General features: G+C 38.6%; 1 protein-coding gene across 2 annotated transcripts in view; it reads left to right on the forward strand.

Moving 5' to 3' along the window:
* LOC129417076 (unconventional myosin-VI) overlaps nt 1-19,712 on the forward strand; it is a 90,364-nt gene that overhangs the window by 11,151 nt on the left and 59,501 nt on the right. For both annotated transcript variants that reach the window (XR_012370560.1, XM_073869622.1), the window contains exons 2-10: nt 175-316; nt 4,568-4,637; nt 4,740-4,813; nt 10,259-10,388; nt 11,061-11,166; nt 14,160-14,215; nt 14,332-14,429; nt 14,507-14,671; nt 17,181-17,261. Coding sequence is in view for 1 of the 2 variants with exons in the window: in XM_073869622.1 (XP_073725723.1) it covers nt 200-316; nt 4,568-4,637; nt 4,740-4,813; nt 10,259-10,388; nt 11,061-11,166; nt 14,160-14,215; nt 14,332-14,429; nt 14,507-14,671; nt 17,181-17,261 (897 nt within the window). In the remaining variant the exon portion in view is untranslated. The remainder of the gene's footprint in view (nt 1-174; nt 317-4,567; nt 4,638-4,739; nt 4,814-10,258; nt 10,389-11,060; nt 11,167-14,159; nt 14,216-14,331; nt 14,430-14,506; nt 14,672-17,180; nt 17,262-19,712) is intronic.

Consider the following 19,712-nt stretch of genomic DNA (forward strand, 5'->3'; position numbering starts at 1 on the left):
TTTGTCACTTAAATCATCTGCACAAGAGGTGACCTTGTTTCAAGTAATCTACAAAAGCATTTTGTTTACAGTCACTTGGGGTGTGTCAAACAAAATCACTTTTCTGTTGAACAAGCTTTGCATACTGCCAGCCATTATCCAGTATTTACTCTTAACCCTGTGTGTGTCCTCCAGAGCTGCTGTGTAGTTGTGGGGTGCAATGGATGATGAGAAGCCTGTGTGGGCGCCCCACCCAACAGATGGGTTCCAGTTGGGCATGATAGAGGACATTGGTGCCGACGCACTCACCATAGATCCTCTCAATCAACGAGGAAAGGTAAGGCATCAGCTTTCCTGCCCTTGAAATGTATCCCACGAACACTTAACCAGGGACCAAACAGGTGGCTGCAGTGTTTGAAAGTAGCATCACTACAAATAGCAAAGCTATTAGTTTAATTTAACAGGGTCACTGTTATTAAATAATGTAGCTTTTACAGTAATAGGTTGTGTTGGTACAGTGGTACATGCACTTACAATACACTGTCAGAAAAAATGGTCCCTATAGCTGTCACTGGGGCAGTATCCTTTAAAAAGCTCCTAATATGTAACATTTAGGCACATATATGTTTACATTTGGCAACAATATGTACCTTTGATGTATTAATATGCACTCTTTGATACCAGTATGTAGCTCTGTGGTACTATTATGAACTTTATAGGTACAGAGTTGTACTTTTGAAAGGGTTTGCCCAGAGTCAGCTAGGGACATATTATTTTAAAGCGTAGTCAAGTGTTGTGTCCTGTTTTGTCTGCTGCGTTTTTAGAATCAAGACTAGCGATAGGCTGATTCATGAGTCAGTCACTCTTTAAATTGCTTGACCAAAGTTTTTTGGTATTATTTTTATTGTATAGCATTTAGACATATTTCAGTTTATTATGGGCATGTTCTTGTTTGCTGATTTTTTTGCAAGATCTGGCAACACAAATAGGTTAATGCTGGTACCCCTTTTTTGTGATTCCTGAACCACACTTTTTTTTTTAAAAAGGAAAACAGCACCATTTTTTAATATTTTACTATGTTCTTACCTCAACAATGCGTGCACTTCATCTTTGCACAGTGCGTCGTGAATGTGTTAGCATTTAGCCAAGCCCCATTCATTCCTTAGGATCCAAACAGGGATGAATGTAGAAGCCATCAAACACCAAACATACTCTTGTAACTTCTCATGTAACAGTCTTTAAATAGGAAAAACATGGAAGTGTTTGGTGACTTCTAAATTCATCCCTGTTTGGATCCTAAGGAATGAATGGGGCTAGGCTAAATGCTAACACATTCACGACGCACTGTGCAAAGATGAAGTGCATGCATTGAAATAAAAGGTATGTATTAATTTGTCTAGGTTGAGGTAAGAACATTATACAATTTTGAAAATCTTTGGTGTTTTCCTTTAATATTTCACAGTTGTACACTTATTATTAAGCTAGTGGTTCACCCATTTAAAATAGGGTGACCATACGTCCCATTCTTCCCGGACGGGTCCTGGCCAGGATTTCGGGTTCGTCTTCCGGAAGTCGTATTTGTCGACCGCATACGTCATAGAGGATTATTATTATTATTACAGAAAAGCAACCATTACATTTAAAGGTAAGAATGAAACTATGATTGTATGTCTTATGTTTTTAACTGAATGGCGAATGCGGTCAACAAATACGACTTCCGGAAGATACAACGAAATCCTGGCCAGGACGCGTCCGGGAACAATGGCACGTATGGTCACCCTAATTTAAAATCTTATTCCATCTCAGATGAAACATATGCCTTTATAAAAGTATGCCATCAACTTCATATTCTTACATGGACTCAACATGTTAAAGCTCCAAAAAGCACTTACATCCACCCTAAAAGTAATCCAAACGACTCCAGTGGGAGCTTGTTAGGGGAAATGAAATCAAAACAAACATTAGCACTAAAATCAAATATGGCAGCAGATTGATAACCTGTGATCTAATTGGTTCTATGTGACTAGTTGTCATGTGATAGTTTGTCATAAGAAACTCAAGAACCAGTGAGATTTGAAGTTATGTTTAATTTAAGCTCTAATCATTTTGGTTTCGTCAAATTAAGTTGAATATGTTTTTAGTACTAAGGTTAGCATTCCAGTTATTTTGAATATTTTCTGTAATTTCTAATTGGTAGCTATTAGTAAATCATTTAGGTAGATTTTGTGCCATGATAATGTTCATGCAAGGCGAATGACATTAGTTGCTAAGCACCTGTGATGTGATCATCATTTCTAGGTTGTTTGTACTGATGATGCTGACATTATTCTCACACAGTGCACTTGATTGACTTCCTGATGTGTTAAAAAGGCCTCCAGGTATCTGAGCGATATGTAAAATGCGAGAACATGTGTCTGTAGAATAGTGCCGTGTTGTATGAGGGTGTCACTTGCAGGGGCTTTGAATAAGTAATGTGTGCTACCTGCTGCAGGTGTCCTGATCATGTTACACACAGAGCAGCTTCATTAGAGAAAACAGCCACCTGTGTCTCGACTGCTTACACACACCCTTAGAGACAATGGCTCTGTGTGGTGAAATTTCTCAAATGTTCTGAGAAAATTCATTCCCACAAGAAAAAAAAAAGATTAAATATACATCTGTCATTATCCACTATTTACTATTAAAGGGACATTCCACTTTTTTGTGGAAAATATGCTAATTTTCCGGCTCCCCAGAATTAAACATTTGATTTTTACCGTTTTGGAATCCATTCAGCTGATCTCTGGGTCTGGCGGTACCACTTTTAGCATAGCTTCTTAGCACAATCCATTGAATTTGATTAGACCATTAGCATCACGCTAAAAAATAACCAAAGAGTTTCGATATTATTCCTAATTAAAACGTGACTCTTCTGTAGTTACATCGTGTACTAAGATTGACGAAAAATTAAAACTTGCGATTTTCTAGGCTGATATGGCTAGTAACTATACTCTCATTATGCCGTAACATGGCCTAGAAAATTGCAACCTTTAATTTTCCGTCAGTCTTAGTACACGATGTAACTACAGAAGAGTCAAGTTTTAATAGAAAAATTATCGAAACTCTTTGGTTATTTTTGAGCGCAATGCTAATGGTCTAATCAGATTCAATGGACTATGCCAAGCTACGCCAAAAGTGGCACCGCCAGCACCGGAGACCAGCTGAATGGATTCCAAAACGACAAAAATCAAATGTTCAACTCTAAGAGAGCCGGAAAATGAGCATATTTTTTAAAAAGCGGAGTGCCACTTTAAAATCCAGGTGTATATCACCAATGCTATGTTTTCCATTACTGAGTGATACAATTTCAATATCGAATCGAACATAAGAGTGGGAAGAGTTGTAAATACAGTAGTAACAGTAAGAGTATAGTTTTTTACATGTACACGAATGTATGCGCACAATCGAGTTTATTTGACTCGTAAGTGTACACAGACATTTGACACATGCGCGTTGCGACAAAATGCAACGCAATTCATACTACATTCTTCTGTATACACATGTGCGACCTATGCGCACATGTACAGGCCCACATACTATTTTGATGACGAAATATGTGTCACGCGGACTGTTCGCGCACCCTCGCATATTCATACAACAAAACTATACTTCTAGCTTTATACCTGGATATGTTAGTGAGATTGTGTAGCATTAATTAATTAATATTCATTATACAAAACCTTTTTGCTCAGTGCTGCGATTAACCAATCCGAATGAAATATCCTTGATCTCCATGTAATATTTTAATATTTATAAGTTATTCATGTTTTAGGCCAGTAATGGCATTGAGGTTCACAATACAACTTTCTTGCATGTTCCTTATATTAATGACGTGTATAAAAGTGTAGGAAGAGAATAATGGAAAGCAGAAATGTCAGAAGATAAATGGGGTTTCTGTGAAAGGTCAGCCTGTCTTTTCTCTCTGTGAATAGCATGCGCTTGTGATGGGCAGTTATGGGTGTCTCATAATGTGTCATGTAATAGATTCCATAGCTTATGTTCTCACCTTTCACATCAACATGACTTTACGGTTTCCTCCGGGCAATTACGGTCGCTATTAGACACAATCCATCATGGTTGACCTACAGTAGCGCCGCTCCTCCTTGTCATTTGCGCTTTTGTAATGCATGAAGACCTTGAGTGTTTATAGCTTTTACATCTCGCTGAAGGTAACTAGACAGCGTTTGAAATGATAGCGCGGACAACTGCCATCTACTTGTGTTTTAGCTCGTTAATCTTTCTAACCATCTATGGTGGTAAACGCTGTGCACTTTAAATAATATTACATTGCGAATATGTGAAAAAAAAGTCAGTTGTTTAGGCAATAAAATACAACAGGCCACTTTCAATGGTCTCATTGCATTTATTAAATGCTTGCCACATAATACAAATTTTTATTTATTTTATTTATTTGATTGAATTTATTGTGCAGCCTAAATGAATAAATAGGGAAAAAGATCAATGTAGACATCATCAGCTATTGACAAGTGAGGTTTTCCATGTGGCTAGAGAGGTCACAGAATGGTTGATGCTGATTTTCTCTTTGCAGACCTTTCTGGCTCCCATCAATCAAGTCTTTCCTGCTGAGGAGGATGTGAACAAACATGTTGAAGACAACTGTAAGTGCATAACATTTATAAGGGTGCATCAGCCATTGGTATCACATTAAATGCAGCTTGTGTCTGTTTATCCGTCTGTTTACGTGTTTACTTTGCTTTCAGGTTCTCTTATGTATTTGAACGAGGCCACTCTTCTCAATAACATCCGTGTCCGCTACAGCAAAGACTTGATCTATGTAAGTAAACTTCTGTAGGGGCCCTTGTGGCAGTGTTGAGAATGTACTTGTGTTGATTTTATGAGTTGATTTTCAAAATGAAACAAAGCATGGAATCAAGCCGCCAGAGGTGGTGGTGTTATTTACATTGTTGTAAAGTATGTTGACTAGTGTTTAAGTAATGTAGAGTATGTTTTGATCCCCATGGTGCATTCAAGTCATGTCGGATATGTCGTATTATGATCGTAAACACAAGTGGGAAACTGGCGCAAAATATGATTTGGTCGCACACATTTTTTTTAAGTTATATTAAGGCGCTCTGGATAATTATAAACAATAATGAAACTGTGTTGCATACAGATATGCTTTTTATTTTACTTGCCATCTTTTAAACCACATGTCTTCTTGTTTTCTTAAACGTTGCAGTGTTTCCCACAGATCTGAAATTTACTTGTGGTGGTAGCCGGTGAAAGGGCAATCATTACCCACTGACAAATAATGGTCTACTATACATGTGACGAAAAACTAATTATGTGTGACACAACACAATACTTTGATTTATTGAAAATTAATATTAATTTCACATTATATTTCATTAATCTAACCACCCCAAACTTTCTTTGCCATTAACAAAGCTGACACTGTTTGTCAAAGCACCACGATAACACTTACTGTTTTTGCACTGATATATGAAGCAATTAGACCCCTTTTATCAAACTCAATATAATACAATACTATGTATAGTATATTAATAGACAGTGCAGGTCTAGATTATAAATGTGACTGATGTTATAATGGTAATAATTTCTATTAGATAGGCACTTTTACTGCTTCTGCTCTATCTTTCTATTTCTCTCTAGCCGATTAAAAAAGCTTAATCCACTCATTATTTCAGATTTAAAAGTCTACTTGCTGTCCCGGTGACAGATTTTACATTGCGTTGCGTTTTTTATATTCCGGGTCAGCTTTGCTCGTTCAGTGCAATGGGCTTGACATTAGCACTGCTTTTTTGCTACAATCTCTGTGCAAACTTTTTAAATATGGATATGGTTTTAGAAAAGATATGGTTTATTAATAATAAGATTATTAAAAAAATGTGAGAGAAAATGCAGCGCGTGGTCGTAACAAGAACCATCGCCATAGAAACCGGAGGCACGCTGAAACTGCACTCGAGCTTTAGCGCGGTAGCGCTCATGGCCGTTTTCCGATCGACTCGGGTTATAAACACAATATTAATCAGACTTGGGACCCAAAGTAATTAAACTAGGACCTAACCGGACCCGACAGACCATTTAAAATATTAACCCGGAACCATACGGGTCCCGAGTCGTCAGTGAAGAAAGACCTCTGCTCAAGTTCAGAAACATGGAAGACACTCCGCTTGCTTCGCGTCTCACCCAATTCATTGAGAAACAGAGAGCACGCGAACGCACACTCATAGGGAGAGACACGACCTGCTTTCACGCAAAATGAAGCCAACGTGTTGAAGGCTCAGAGCACGTTATAAAACGTATTCTTAAAATCCAATTTCTGTTTTTAAAAATGCTCATAGTAAACCATAGCATATTGTCTAAAACATTAGGTAGCACATTTGCGACCCATTAAAAATTAGGGTCGCAACGGCAGTTCAAAAGGTCGCATATGCGACCATTTTGGTCGCAGTGTAGTTCCCTGCATGGTGTTTGGACATAAATGTGTGTTGGCAGTAGGACACAACAACCCTACAATGAAAACAATCCACCCACTCCTTCTTTTTTCATTAGACATGCTGTTTTGATTCTTTTGTTAATGTGACATCACACTGATAAAGCCCCGCCCACGGCAACTGACTGACTGGTCAATTTTACCTAGACCAGCCGAGGTAGAGGCGGCAAGCGCGAGTGATTTCAAGGTTAAGTCAGAGATGGGGACTCGAGTTTGAGACTCGGACTCGAGTGCGACTTAAGTCGCACACACAGTGACTTCAGACTCGACTCGGACTCGAGCCGCGCGACTCGTGAACAATGTTTATTTTTAGGAAACGTCTGATGAGCTCGCTGTCATAGCTCCCTCCGTTACCTACAACCTGCCCACGACGTAACACGTGACGTATCTGCTCCGCGCGCGCGGCCGCGAACATACATGTCGACTGTACCTGGAGGCAGCCGCTGCTGTGGCATTCATCTGAAGCTTTGGGTAGTGCTGTGACGGATCCGCGGTTCGGCTCGCATGTGATTTGCGGATTAATATGCAATTTAAATAGGGTAAGTTTTTCATTAACGTGTTTCTAAGGCTTGCAATTGTTTAAATGGTTAAACAATTTAACCGCAAAAAGGTGCTCAAGTGAGCAGATTTCTGTACGCACATGCGGTTAAGTGTATCCGGTCCAGCTCCAGTCAGGTCCAGAGTTGCGCTACTTTGTGTCATACTGTAGTCCATTAACATACATTTGCTGAATAGAGCAATGAAAAACAACGTAACGTTTTTATGTGAAGCGACTGCTGCATCTTCTTCCTGAATTCGCCCTCTGCCTGTGTTTGATCACGCGTTTCAGTGCCCTCAGTAGTGCACATACAGAGAGAAGTGTTTCAAAAGTTAAGCCAACATAAAATCTTTCTTTTCTTGACAAGGCACATACACGCAAAATGATCTCACAGTATTCTTTTTCTTATACATTTTTTTTGTTTATGTCTTAAGAAACCAGTCAGAAACCAGTCTGGCCTTATTTGTTCTTAATAAAGAGACAGTAACCTCAATTAACCTACTTAAGTCTGTGTCATTTATGTTAATCAAACAACCCAAGACAAACAGAAAACCACTTCTATTGCTTAAAAATAATATGTTACAACGAGACTTGAGACTTGACTTGGACTCGAGCACAGAGACTTCAGACTTGACTTGGACTCAAGCTCAAAGACTTCAGACTTGACTTGGACTCGAGGTCAAAGACTTCAGACTTGACTCGGACTCGAGCTCAGAGACTTGTGAACATCTCTGGGTTAAGTCAATGTAAAGACGCGTTGACACACACGTCTGGAGGTCTCGCGGTAGACGCAATTCCGCCTCATTCACGCAGCTGGTTTGCACGAATTGTGCGAATTAAACGTGGCTGAAAAATTTGAACTTTGCCGGAAAAACGCGCCACGCTAACCAATCAGGAGCTTGCTCTAGTAGTGACGTGATTACAGAAAGCGAGCAGAAGCAGAAGCCCCTCCCATGGTGGGAATTTCCGCGTGAATGTCTCGATAACTAGAATTTCACGCGTGTCTTTCACGTGTGAATGAAGCGAGTAAACTCAAAATGTTCAAGCGGCAAACTAGACGCGGTGGACGCGAATTTGACATCTCAAACGCGGCTGGTGTGAACCCACGGTAAATGTGTTTGTGAGGGCGTTGTAGCACTAGTGCGGCTAAAGAAACTATCGCCTCAGACTGTATTCACAGGAATCTGATTTATTTTTAAGCGCTTACTGGCTCTTGGTAAGTGAGTAAGGGCATTAGCTAATTTGCATTTAAAGGTAAACACCTGAAAGCAGCGCTTTTTTGCTTCCACCCAAATAGGGGCATTTCTATTATAAATGATCTTTGGGGTATTTTGAGCTTAAACTTCACAGACACACAAAATTTCATCTTGTAAAAATAGGCATAATATGTTTCCTTTAAGACCCAAGTTTATGAGTTAGTTAGTGAGAAATCAATGAATGCAATGTCAGTTTTGGTTGTCAGGCTTTTTAATTTACAACAAACTAAGCTGGACAAAATATGATAGCATTGCAACGTCACAGTATACAGGCTTCATAAATTAATTCAATACATAAGAAACAAAAAAACACCTGATGCGTATTCTAGTAGAGATAACAAACCTTGATGAATTTTATTATAATTCGGTAAACGAAGTTACACCACCATCTTGTGTTGACGAAAGTGACAAAAATAACCAAAGAGTTTCGAAACTTATCCTATAATGATATTACGCAATGCCCGAAAATAGTCCCCAGCTATTGAACGTTACCAAGGTAACTATTTTCGTGCACTGCGTAATATCACTATGCCTGCTACAGCCATGTTACGGCAGCAAAGTCTTTGATTATTACGCCAGAATGAGAGTACTGTTAATTTTCCATCATTCTTAGTACACAATGTAACTACAGAAGAGTCAAGTTTTAAAAAGGAAAAAATATCGAAACTCTTTGGTTATTTTTGAGCATTATGTTAATGGTCTAATCAGATATAATTAATTATGCTAAGCTATGCTTAAAGTGGTACCGCCAAACCCAAAGATCAGCTTAATGGATTCCAAAACGGTAAAACTCAATTGCTTAACTTTAGGGGAGCTGGAAAATTAGCCTATTTTCAAAAAAAGTGGAGTGTCCCTTTAAGGTCCTGCCCTAGCTTTCGAGGGAAATCAGCATCTGAATAACTTGAAATTAATAAAAGCAAAGATATTTAATATTACCAAGATGCATCAACATTACTGCTATTGCTATGAATAGGGATATGCAAAGGTTAATATGGCCAATCTAGTCCTGCCTTCCAGTAAAAAGAGCTAATCGTCAACCGTTAAAGAATGACATTCTCTGTGGGAGAGGCTCTGTTACCATTTAAACAGCTGTAGTACTTCAAAGCATTAAACTTTGTGCATGCGCAGTGTCTGACAAAACCTGAAGGCATTCCAAACATAGCGCCACAGTGACATGACTTCCTTATAAGACTTTGCTTAAAGTTTGAACAGATTTGGGCCGTAAAATCTTAAACTTATGGACAGTGCATTAAAATGTCGGTCACCCCAGGGCAGCGCAGTACCTCCACATGCACGGTAACCTCCACAAATCTCATTGGCAGGCTGATGGGCATGTTATTGGCATGCTCCAGCAGACACTTATTAGCCTCTCATCAGAGAAGCAGTGGTCCTGCTGTCAGTGCACGCTCGCCCAGGCAGCGCCCAGGCCTGTCAGGAAAGTGCCCGGGTCTTGCCCTAGTGTGACTGCGCGTCTCGGATGACCCAACTAATCCTGCCCAGACGCTATCGAGTTGCCCAATGCACTTAATTAGGTCCTATGAAGTAGAGCTGCGCCACTGCTAGCCGAAAAGCGTGAGGCCTTGAATGACAGCAATGGGAGAGAGGGGTGGGGCATGTGCCAGTCTGTTAAAGAAAGTTTGTTTACTACAGTGTCACCACTGTCATCGAGTACAGATGTCACCAAGTAAACTATAAAGGGAAAGTTTATTCTTTATTTCAAATACTACTTCAAATAAAACTGTTTGTTAGGGCAGTCTGGCATGTCAACTTCTGTCTAAACCAATGGCATGAGTTTGGAGGTGGGGACTACCCGTTTGTCCAAAAAATAGTCAGTGGGGGAGGTTGGAAGTGAACACTTTCTATTCATATTAGTAGTATGAAGGTGCGTTAGTTGCCAACTCATACGCCAACAAAAATCTATGTTTTAAATGTTCTTGTGTTTCTGTGTGTTTTTTTTTTTCATTTCAGACGTATGTGGCCAACATCCTGATTGCTGTGAACCCATATTTCGACATCCCTAAACTCTACTCCCCAGATGCCATTAAAAGCTATCAGGGACGCTCTTTGGGGACCATGCCTCCTCATGTTTTTGCTATCGGTGAGAACATCTGATAGGACAACTGAAGTTTTTGTTTTAAGAACAGTTCAAGAAGTTTTTTCTCTATAGATTCAGGCCTAGTCCACACGTACACGGGTATATTTATAACTGGAGTTTTCCCTAAAAAAAATCCCGTCCACACATGCTCGGTTAAATTAAATATCTATCCACACGATAAAGCAAAAGCACGCTATCAAGCGCTGTCAAGAGCATGCCACGCCAGCAGGCGGGGATATAACCCAAGTTCCGCAATATAGTGAGATAACTGAGCATTTATCTGTATACATGTTAGAAGCCCTGTTAGCACAGTTATTATTAGCAAGATACGTCCGCCATTGCATAGAATCATCAACAAAGCAGTCACCGGCGCACAATCTTGACGTCAAACACAGCGGATAATGGCGCACACTCTGACGTCGCAATACAAAATCCCCGGTTTTACTCTCTACACGGCACCACTATAACCGGGGTTTCTTAAAAAGCTCACCCTGGCCGGGGTTTTCAAATATGCTCGGTTTCAGTGCCCTGATACTACGGTTTCGTGTGGACGAACGGCCGAACCGCGTGAAAAAACTCATGGTTATAAAAATACCCGTGTCCGTGTGGACTAGGCCTCAAGTTGTTGTCACAGTGTTGGAAGATTGTGACGTGGATTTTTTGTGTGTCTCTCAGCGGATAAGGCGTACAGGGACATGAGGGTTCTGAAGATGAGTCAGTCCATCATTGTGTCTGGTGAATCTGGTGCTGGAAAAACGGAAAACACTAAGTTTGTTCTCAGGTGTGTTAACCATCAGTCAGCTATACTGGGTTCAGACTATATGAAGAGTTTGGTTCCAAAACGCAATAAATGCCATTTTTGAAAAAAAAAAATTATTTACTGCCAGAATCAGCATTATATCAGGTCAGTATTAAAAAGTAAATTCATAATTTTACACAAAATCCAATATACGCCGTGTTATTCTGTCATCTTTTCTCCCTTTTTTCCCAAAATGCAATGAACGCCCCCTTTTCTACAGAATGCCATAAATCCGCTCCACAGATTACAGTGCACCATTCCACGCAATGAAAACAAACAATGGTGGCGCGTTGAGTACACGGTACCCTAGTTTTCCTCATCTACTTTGTACTTCGTGATCAACAAACAAACAAAAACAAAATAATACTTTAATAGTATTGATAAACCTGTGATGGTTTTCTGTGACGGGAAAGAAACATAAGCCATCAACATCTAATAATTTACGCAAGAGGCACTCGGGAAACGGGTGCTTGTTTGCCCGGGCCGACAGCATTAAGTTTCTGTCATGATAACACATTGACCCCAGGGGATCTTATGAAAAACTTTCCATAATTTTACTCGGTCAACGAAAATCGAGCAGGACCAAAACATTTTACAGCTGATCGCTGTGAAAAACGTTAAACAACGACGTCAAGTATAACCGCAGCAATGACAGTGTTCTTAATATGACAAAGTAAGTGTTTTGATTAATGACATTAATGTTCATATTTTTAATTAGTGTGTACAACTAGTCAACTAAATGAATATAACATGGCAAAGATGAATGCACATTTATATAGGCTATTGATTCAATAGATTTATAGCATTTTGAATAAAAACTTGTCATGGATTTATTGGATTTTGTGGAAAATATAATCCGTTTTTATAATAAATCTTTGAAAAAGTTATGGATTTGAATTTTTTATGTTTTATAACCTAAAGATGCTATGTGAAAGTTTGTAATAGAAAATAGTTGTTTTCATCTTGTCACTTTCTTGGTATAGAAAACACATTTTTACCAAAATTTGTCAAAATGGATTTATTGCGTTTTGGAACCAAAATCTTCATATAATGTTAGGCTTATTTTGGCATTGGCTATTTTGACAATGGCTATTTAAACACAAATATTGATCATTTTATCTCATATAATGTCATCTGTGACACTACGCAACATCCTGAAAGAAAGACTAGAAAATATGAAATATGACAAAATATTGTGTAGTCTGAAACCAAGCATAAGTGAAATAACACTATGGAGACAAAAAGTGAATATTTAAATGTTGAAGACTGGAAAAATTTTGCCTGGTCTGATGATTTTGTTGAGACATTCAGATGGTAGAGTCAGAATTTGGCGTAAACAGAATGAGAACATGGATTTACATGCCTTGTTACCACTGTGTAGGCTGGTGGTGTAATGGTGTGGGGGATGTTTTCTTGGCACACTTTAGGCCCCTTATTTCCAATTGGGCATCGTTTAAATGCCACGGCCTACCTGAGCATTGTTTCAGACCATGTCCATCCCTTTATGACATTGATGGCTACTTCCAGGAGGATAATGCACCATGTCACAAAGCTCAAATCATTTCAAATTGGTTTCTTGAACATGACAATGAGTTCACTGTACTAAATTGGCCCCCACAGTCACCAGATCTCAACCCAATAGAGCATCTTTGGGATGTGGTGGAACGGGAGCTTCGTGCCCTGGATGTGCATCCCACAAATCTCCATCAACTGCAAGATGCTATCCTATCAATATGGGCCAACATTTCTAAAGAATGCTTTTAGCACCTTGTTGAATCAATGCCATGTAGAATAAAGGCAGATCTGAAGGCGAAAAGGGGTCAAACACAGTATTAGTATGGTGTTACTAATAATCCTTTAGGTGAGTGTATAAAGGTAGAAAACAGGGTCCATGACTTTCAAGCCCAAAAAAGTCCACTTGGCTTTCAGTGACTTTTCTTTTGAGGGAGCAGATTCGAAATATGTGTTCGGAGTCATGTTTTGATGAGCTTGGCATTGTGCGCCCTCGAAAAAGAAGTGACTGCCTGCCACTGCTTCTGAGTGTAATTGATGCGATTTTGTAAGAAAAATATCTATATTTAAAACTTTATAAACTATAATAACTAGCTTCTGGTAGCGGCGTGAATAGCTTCTGGTGAATACGCATTGACTGCTGACGGAAACTAGATATTATACTTTAGAAAGTTTTAAATATGGATATTTTTCTTACTAAATTGCATCGATTACCCTCAAAGGCCTTTATTAGTAAATTAAGTAAATCATGGGGTAATTTTCATTTTTTGCTGAACTATCCCTTTAATACAAGCACCATTTAAAAATAAATCTTGAGGCATCCTAGAGTTTCCACTGAATATAAGTTGCAAAATGATGTCAAAGTCACTTCTTCTCATTGTAAAATGAAAAATTTGGTTGTGGCAAGCTGAGTGGAACAGTCAAACTGGATGAAAACTCAACAGCTGTGTCCGATCCAGTCAGTTTAAGTTTGCTTTAATGGAATTAACATTTTCAAAGGTTTTCTTTACAGAATAAAATGCTGTTTTGTACATTTACAGCACATTACACAGTTGACATTAGTAATTCAATGCATGCATAAATGCCAACTGTTTGCATTTGTTTTCTGCAGTGAAAAAATGTATGCGAACATGCTTTGCATTTTAATTTGAGAGACGGCAATGATTCACAACTATAAATGCTTTGATCTTAACCAAACACTCGCGACCTGTGTTACAGTGCTTGCTAAAGTGCTTGTTACTGCGAGAGATTTGAAGCACAACTTTCATTCAGTGTCATGAGTAATTATGACACAGTGTTCCTAATGGATAAGGTCATGCGGTTGCTTGCATCCACATGCTCAAATTCAATTCCGAACTAGTGTGTAAATTTTAACATTTACGTGTATATGTTAATTTTGGACTGTGTGTGTATATCTAAGCCTTGAATGGTTATGTCTTGATAATACATTTGGTTAATTTCAGATACTTAACCACATCTTACGGCACATGTCAAGATATAGATGAGAGGATCGTTGAAGGTAGGACTAAGACTCGAGATGAACATTTCACGCAGGCTGTGCAGAGCACAATGGACTTTGATTTTTGCATGTGATGCAAAATCTATGCTTTAAAATAATTTGTCTGTTTCCCACAGCCAACCCCTTGCTTGAAGCTTTTGGAAATGCAAAGACAGTCAGGAACAACAACAGCAGTCGATTTGGAAAGTTTGTGGAAATTCACTTCAATGAGAAAGTATGTCGTCACACTGATCACTTTGTAGCGTCTCGATGATTCGGTTACACCTCTGATTGTGTGCATTGTGTCTTCAGAATGCCGTTGTGGGAGGTTTTGTCTCACATTATCTGTTGGAGAAATCTCGGATCTGTATGCAGAGTCCAGAGGAGCGAAACTATCATATATTTTACAGACTGTGTGCAGGAGCATCAGAGGATATCAGGAATAAACTTCATCTCAGCTCTCCCGACGACTTCCGGGTCAGTTTCCTGCGTATAAGTGGTTATTATTAAATCCAGCATACCAAAAGCAGGAAACTATTCGTCTTAAGTCTAGACACTGTTCAGCAGGGAACTCGAGGAGTCTCCTTTAACTTTGAGACTGTTTGTTCCGTTCTGCAGTGCGTGACAGTTTTACATTGCAAACCGACCATATGAGTCATTTTACAATCCTAGTGTCATTTCCATGAGAAAAAGGGTTAAAAATGAAGTGTATCAATCACACATAAAACCTGTGCTATTATTATAAATTAATATTAATTAATTATTAAAGCTTATAGGAAAAACACTGACAAATCAACTGGATATTTTTCAGCATATAAGAAAATAAAATTCCAACACTAATCTTAATATCACTTATTTGTAAATATATTTTGTTGAACAACCTGTCGCTAAAGGCTTAACATGGTAACACCACTGGCATTTAAAATCCTTTAAAAACTGATATTTTTATGCCCTTTCATAATTAAACATAAAAATAAGTGTGATACACATACTACAGTGGTTCCCAAACTGGGAGGCAGATGATGGTGCCAAGGGCCCCCCAGTTTTATGGAATTTTTATAAAACTCATTAATTTATCATAACTTTGTGGAATTAAAGGGGACATATCATGAAAATCTGACTTTTTCCAAGTTTAAGTGCTATATTTAGGTGTCCGGTGCTTCTATCAACCTTGAAAATGTGAACAAGAACAACAACCCAGTAACTTAGTTTTGGTAAACCATTCTCTGCAAGCATGTGAAAAATAGGTCATTGAAATTTGTCTCCCCTTGCAATGTCAGAAGGAGATAATACCGCCCCTTAATCTGCACTATCCAACCACGGCACTGCCATTTAGTGCAGCGATCAACTCATTTGCATTAGGACACACCCCAAAATGACACATTTGCTCACACCTACAAAGTGGCAATTTCAACATGCTATAATAAATTATCTATATGGTATTTTGAGCTAGAACTTCACATACGTACCCTGGTGATGTCGAAAAGTTTGAAAACCAATACCATCCGCTTGTTAAGTCTGATGTCATGCACCGCTTCCGGGTCCAACTGATCTCAAATGCCATAGAGAGAAAAAAAAAACTTGTATTATCATGCAAAACTACCAAAAACCCCCAATCCTAATTTTTATTTCTATAAAAAAATCCAATATGACCAGACATGGACGTGGATTTTATTAATAATTGACAACGGGCCGTTGAATTACATTGTGCCGTTACACCGCGGGTGTGCATTATTTTCGAATTATTCAAAGGACCGGATTTAATTCTTCCGCTTATACCTCAATTGCAAAGTTCGTCACAACATGTATGTAGCCCGTCATGTGTGTGATTCGTAATTTCAAAATATGTGTTCGGCGAGTCGAGTGATCCTATGTGAATCACTTGTCTGGTCAAAATAAGTGCCTGCTGCAGACGCATCTAAAGGTTTATGATAAAAGATGCGTTTGCCAGATACTCACATAATCTCATGCGTAATCAGAGTTTAGTGTTAAGTGAGTGTCTTGTGTGTATTTTGTGAATGTGAGCGTCTCTTTTTTCATAAACGGTTTTGACGCGAATGCAGCAGGCACTTATTTTGACAAAACACGTGATGCACATGTTTCACATGACGCAACAAACACATACTTTGAAAACAAGAGCAACACACGTGACACTCCGAACACCTATTTTGAATTTGCACTCCTCGGATGAGTAGTCACGAGCCGCCACTGCCCATGGAACATTTCTCAACCAATCAGAATAAAGCATTCAACAGACCCGTGATATATGAATTATTAATATATATTACTGCAAGGTACATTGTGAGTTAATACAGTTTTCGCTTAAATGTGTGATATGAACAAGTAGTGCTCATAAATGGCTGTTTAAATAATATCCTCTATTGAAACAAGTGGAGGCATGGACCTTGAAACAGTATCCCTTACGTCATTACTTAACAAGCGGATATCTATTTGCTCAGTGGCTTTTCATAGTGTTTTTTATATAAAGGAAAACAATTGACATTAACATTAATGACACCTAAATCAATTAAAAAATAATAATAATTTAAGTAATTTTAATTTATATTGGCAGCAGTAGCAACAGGTTTTCAATAACTTTTTGTTATTGTATATTTTTATGCTTATGAAATCACATATAGTTGCTTTTTGCTATCAAAAAGTAAGTGACAGCCACTGCAATTGTAAAATGACTCATTGACAAAGTATGTGAGCACAAGCTTCAACTGACTCTCAAAGCTTTCTCTGAAATGTAATAAAATTAAATAATCTCTGTGAGTCTCAGTACAGATTGTATTGCCGTCATAAGACTGTATTTGTTTTTGGTTGGATAATTCCAAACGCTTGTTTGAATGGCAGAACATAAAAATGTAGATGTACCACTAGATGGCACATTTGTTTAACAGCGATTATTCATTCATCATTTTTTTTCTGCTGTATTTGGTCTCGTTTATTAACATCCCTCATTTTGTGTTTGTGTTTCACTCAGTATTTGAATCGCGGCTGCAGCCGATACTTTGCAAGCAAGGACTCAGATAAACAGATCATGCAAAACAGGAAAAGTCCTGAGGTACGTAGAGACATCCACCCTTGGGATTTTTGCATCGGTATGGATTCACGATTAATCTGTTTCCTCATTCCAATGCACTGATTTACACTTGTGTTTATTTAATATGATAATCAGCAATAAGCTTTTGTTGTTTTCCACGTGTCTTACAATGTATGTAATCGAATCTCTACACAGTGTTTCCACATACTAAGAATTTTGGAAGTTGCAGGATCGACTTTTGCCCTAGACAGAATTAGTTCCCCTTGAAAGAGTGCAATAAATTTCTGCATTGTTGTGATGTGCTTATGCACGACCTTCCCAAGAGACTGAGCTTGGCAATTGATGTTATTGTTATCGAGGGCCATTATTATAAATCATCATTGTTTTGAATCCCTCTGGATGTGATGAGATATTCATTAGCTGCTGTTTCTGCCATTGCTACAGTATGGTGCATTTTCTCAACACCTCCTGGTTCACAACATCAAGATCAAGATCTGAGATTAGATTCTCACTCCAAATTCACAGATGGTGCTTTAATTTTTTTTTAACATCCGTGGGCATTTGAATTGCATGAGTTTGGCTCTTTATGGTATATTTTTATCTTCCAAACGAATCTTTCTTTCTGAATCAGCACAGATTTTTCTTGTCTTGTTTCACAACCAAGTGCACTTGACCGCTTCTAAAATAGCACCCTAACCAAGATAAAACAATATAACCTTTCATAATTTTCTCATCCTCATGTTGTTCTAAACCTGTATGAATTTCTTTTTTCTGATAAGCATAAAATATGTCGATAAATGATGGTAAGCACAAAACTGGTTGTAACCCTTGACTTCCATAGTAGGAAAAACAAATACGATGGAATTCAATGGGTACCATCAACTGTGTGCTTACCATCATTTATCAAAATATCTTCTTCATCATTTATCACAATTTTTCATAATATTTGTTTTCCTACTATTGAAGTCAATGTTTACTATCAGCCGTGTGCTTACCATCATTTATCAAAATATCTTCTTTTGTGTTTATCACAATAAAACAACTCATACAGGTCTGTATCCCTTTAATAAAGCAAACTAACAGATTTACATCTGATGAAGCGGTTTCCTGGACAGGGATTAGACTAGTAGTCCTAGACTAATATAAATGTCAGAGCTGTCCAAACTGAAAACAACTTGAACTGAGATTTCTGAAAATACATCAGTGCCCTTTGTTTTGCCTCAAAATGCACAGAAGTAATGTTTTTAGTAAGGCATGTTTGTTGAAACAAGTTATATCTTCTAATTAACCCTTTTCCCCCCGCTATATATATTTAAAGAAGAGCATTTTCTGGGACGCAATAAACTTTTGTGAAAATCATGAAAAAAGCTGTCAAGGAAAGAGGTAAACTAAGGCCTAGTCCTGTCTTAAGATAATCCTTGTCCTGGAAACCACCCCATAGAGTTAAACTATTGTTAGCAATTGGTGAGCTAACACAATATCGTATTACAGAAATAATGGATTTGTATTTTTACGTAGCTATACTACTATACAATCACCTAAAGGATTATTAGGAACACCTGTTCAATTTCTCATTAATGCAATTATCTAATCAACCAATCACATGGTAGTTTCTTCAATGCATTTAGGGATGTGGTCTTGGTCAAGACAATCTCCTGAACTCCAAATTGAATGTCAGAAAGGGAAAGAAAGGTCATTTAAGAAATTTTGAGCGTGGCATGGTTGTTGGTGCCAGACTGGCCGTTTTGAGTATTTCACAATCTGCTCAGTTACTGGGATTTTCACGCACAACCATTTCTAGGGTTTACAAAGAATGGTTTGAAAAGGGAAAAACATCCAGTATGCGGCAGTCCTGTGGCCGAAAATGCCTTGTTGATGCTAGAGGTCAGAGGAGAATGGGCTGACTGATTCAAGCTGATAGAAGAGCAACTTTGACTGAATTAACCACTTGTTACAACCGAGGTATGCAGCAAAGCATATGTGAAGCGACAACGCGCACACCCTTGAGGCGGATGGGCTACAACAGCAGAAGACCCCACCGGGTACCACTCATCTCCACCAAAAATTGGACCGTTGAAGACTGGAAAATGTTGCCTGGACTGATGAGTCTCGATTTGTGTTGAGACATTCAGATGGTGGAGTCAGAATTTGGCGTAAACAGAATGAGAACATGGATCCATCATGCCTTGTTACCACTGTGCAGGCTGGTGGTGGTGTTGTAATGCTGTGGGGGATGTTTTCTTGGCACACTTTAGGTCCCTTAGTGCCACTTGGGCATCGTTTAAATGCCACGGCCTACCTGAGCATTGTTTCTGACCATGTCCATCCCTTTATGACCACCATGTACTCATCCTCTGATGGCTACTTCCAGCAGGATAATGCACCATGTCACAAAGCTCGAATCATTTCAAATTGGTTTCTTGAACATGACAATGAGTTCACTGTACTAAAATGGTCCCCACATCACCAGAT

This window comes from Misgurnus anguillicaudatus, chromosome 7 (genome assembly GCF_027580225.2).
Source record: "Misgurnus anguillicaudatus chromosome 7, ASM2758022v2, whole genome shotgun sequence".
Taxonomy (NCBI): Eukaryota; Metazoa; Chordata; class Actinopteri; order Cypriniformes; family Cobitidae; genus Misgurnus; species Misgurnus anguillicaudatus.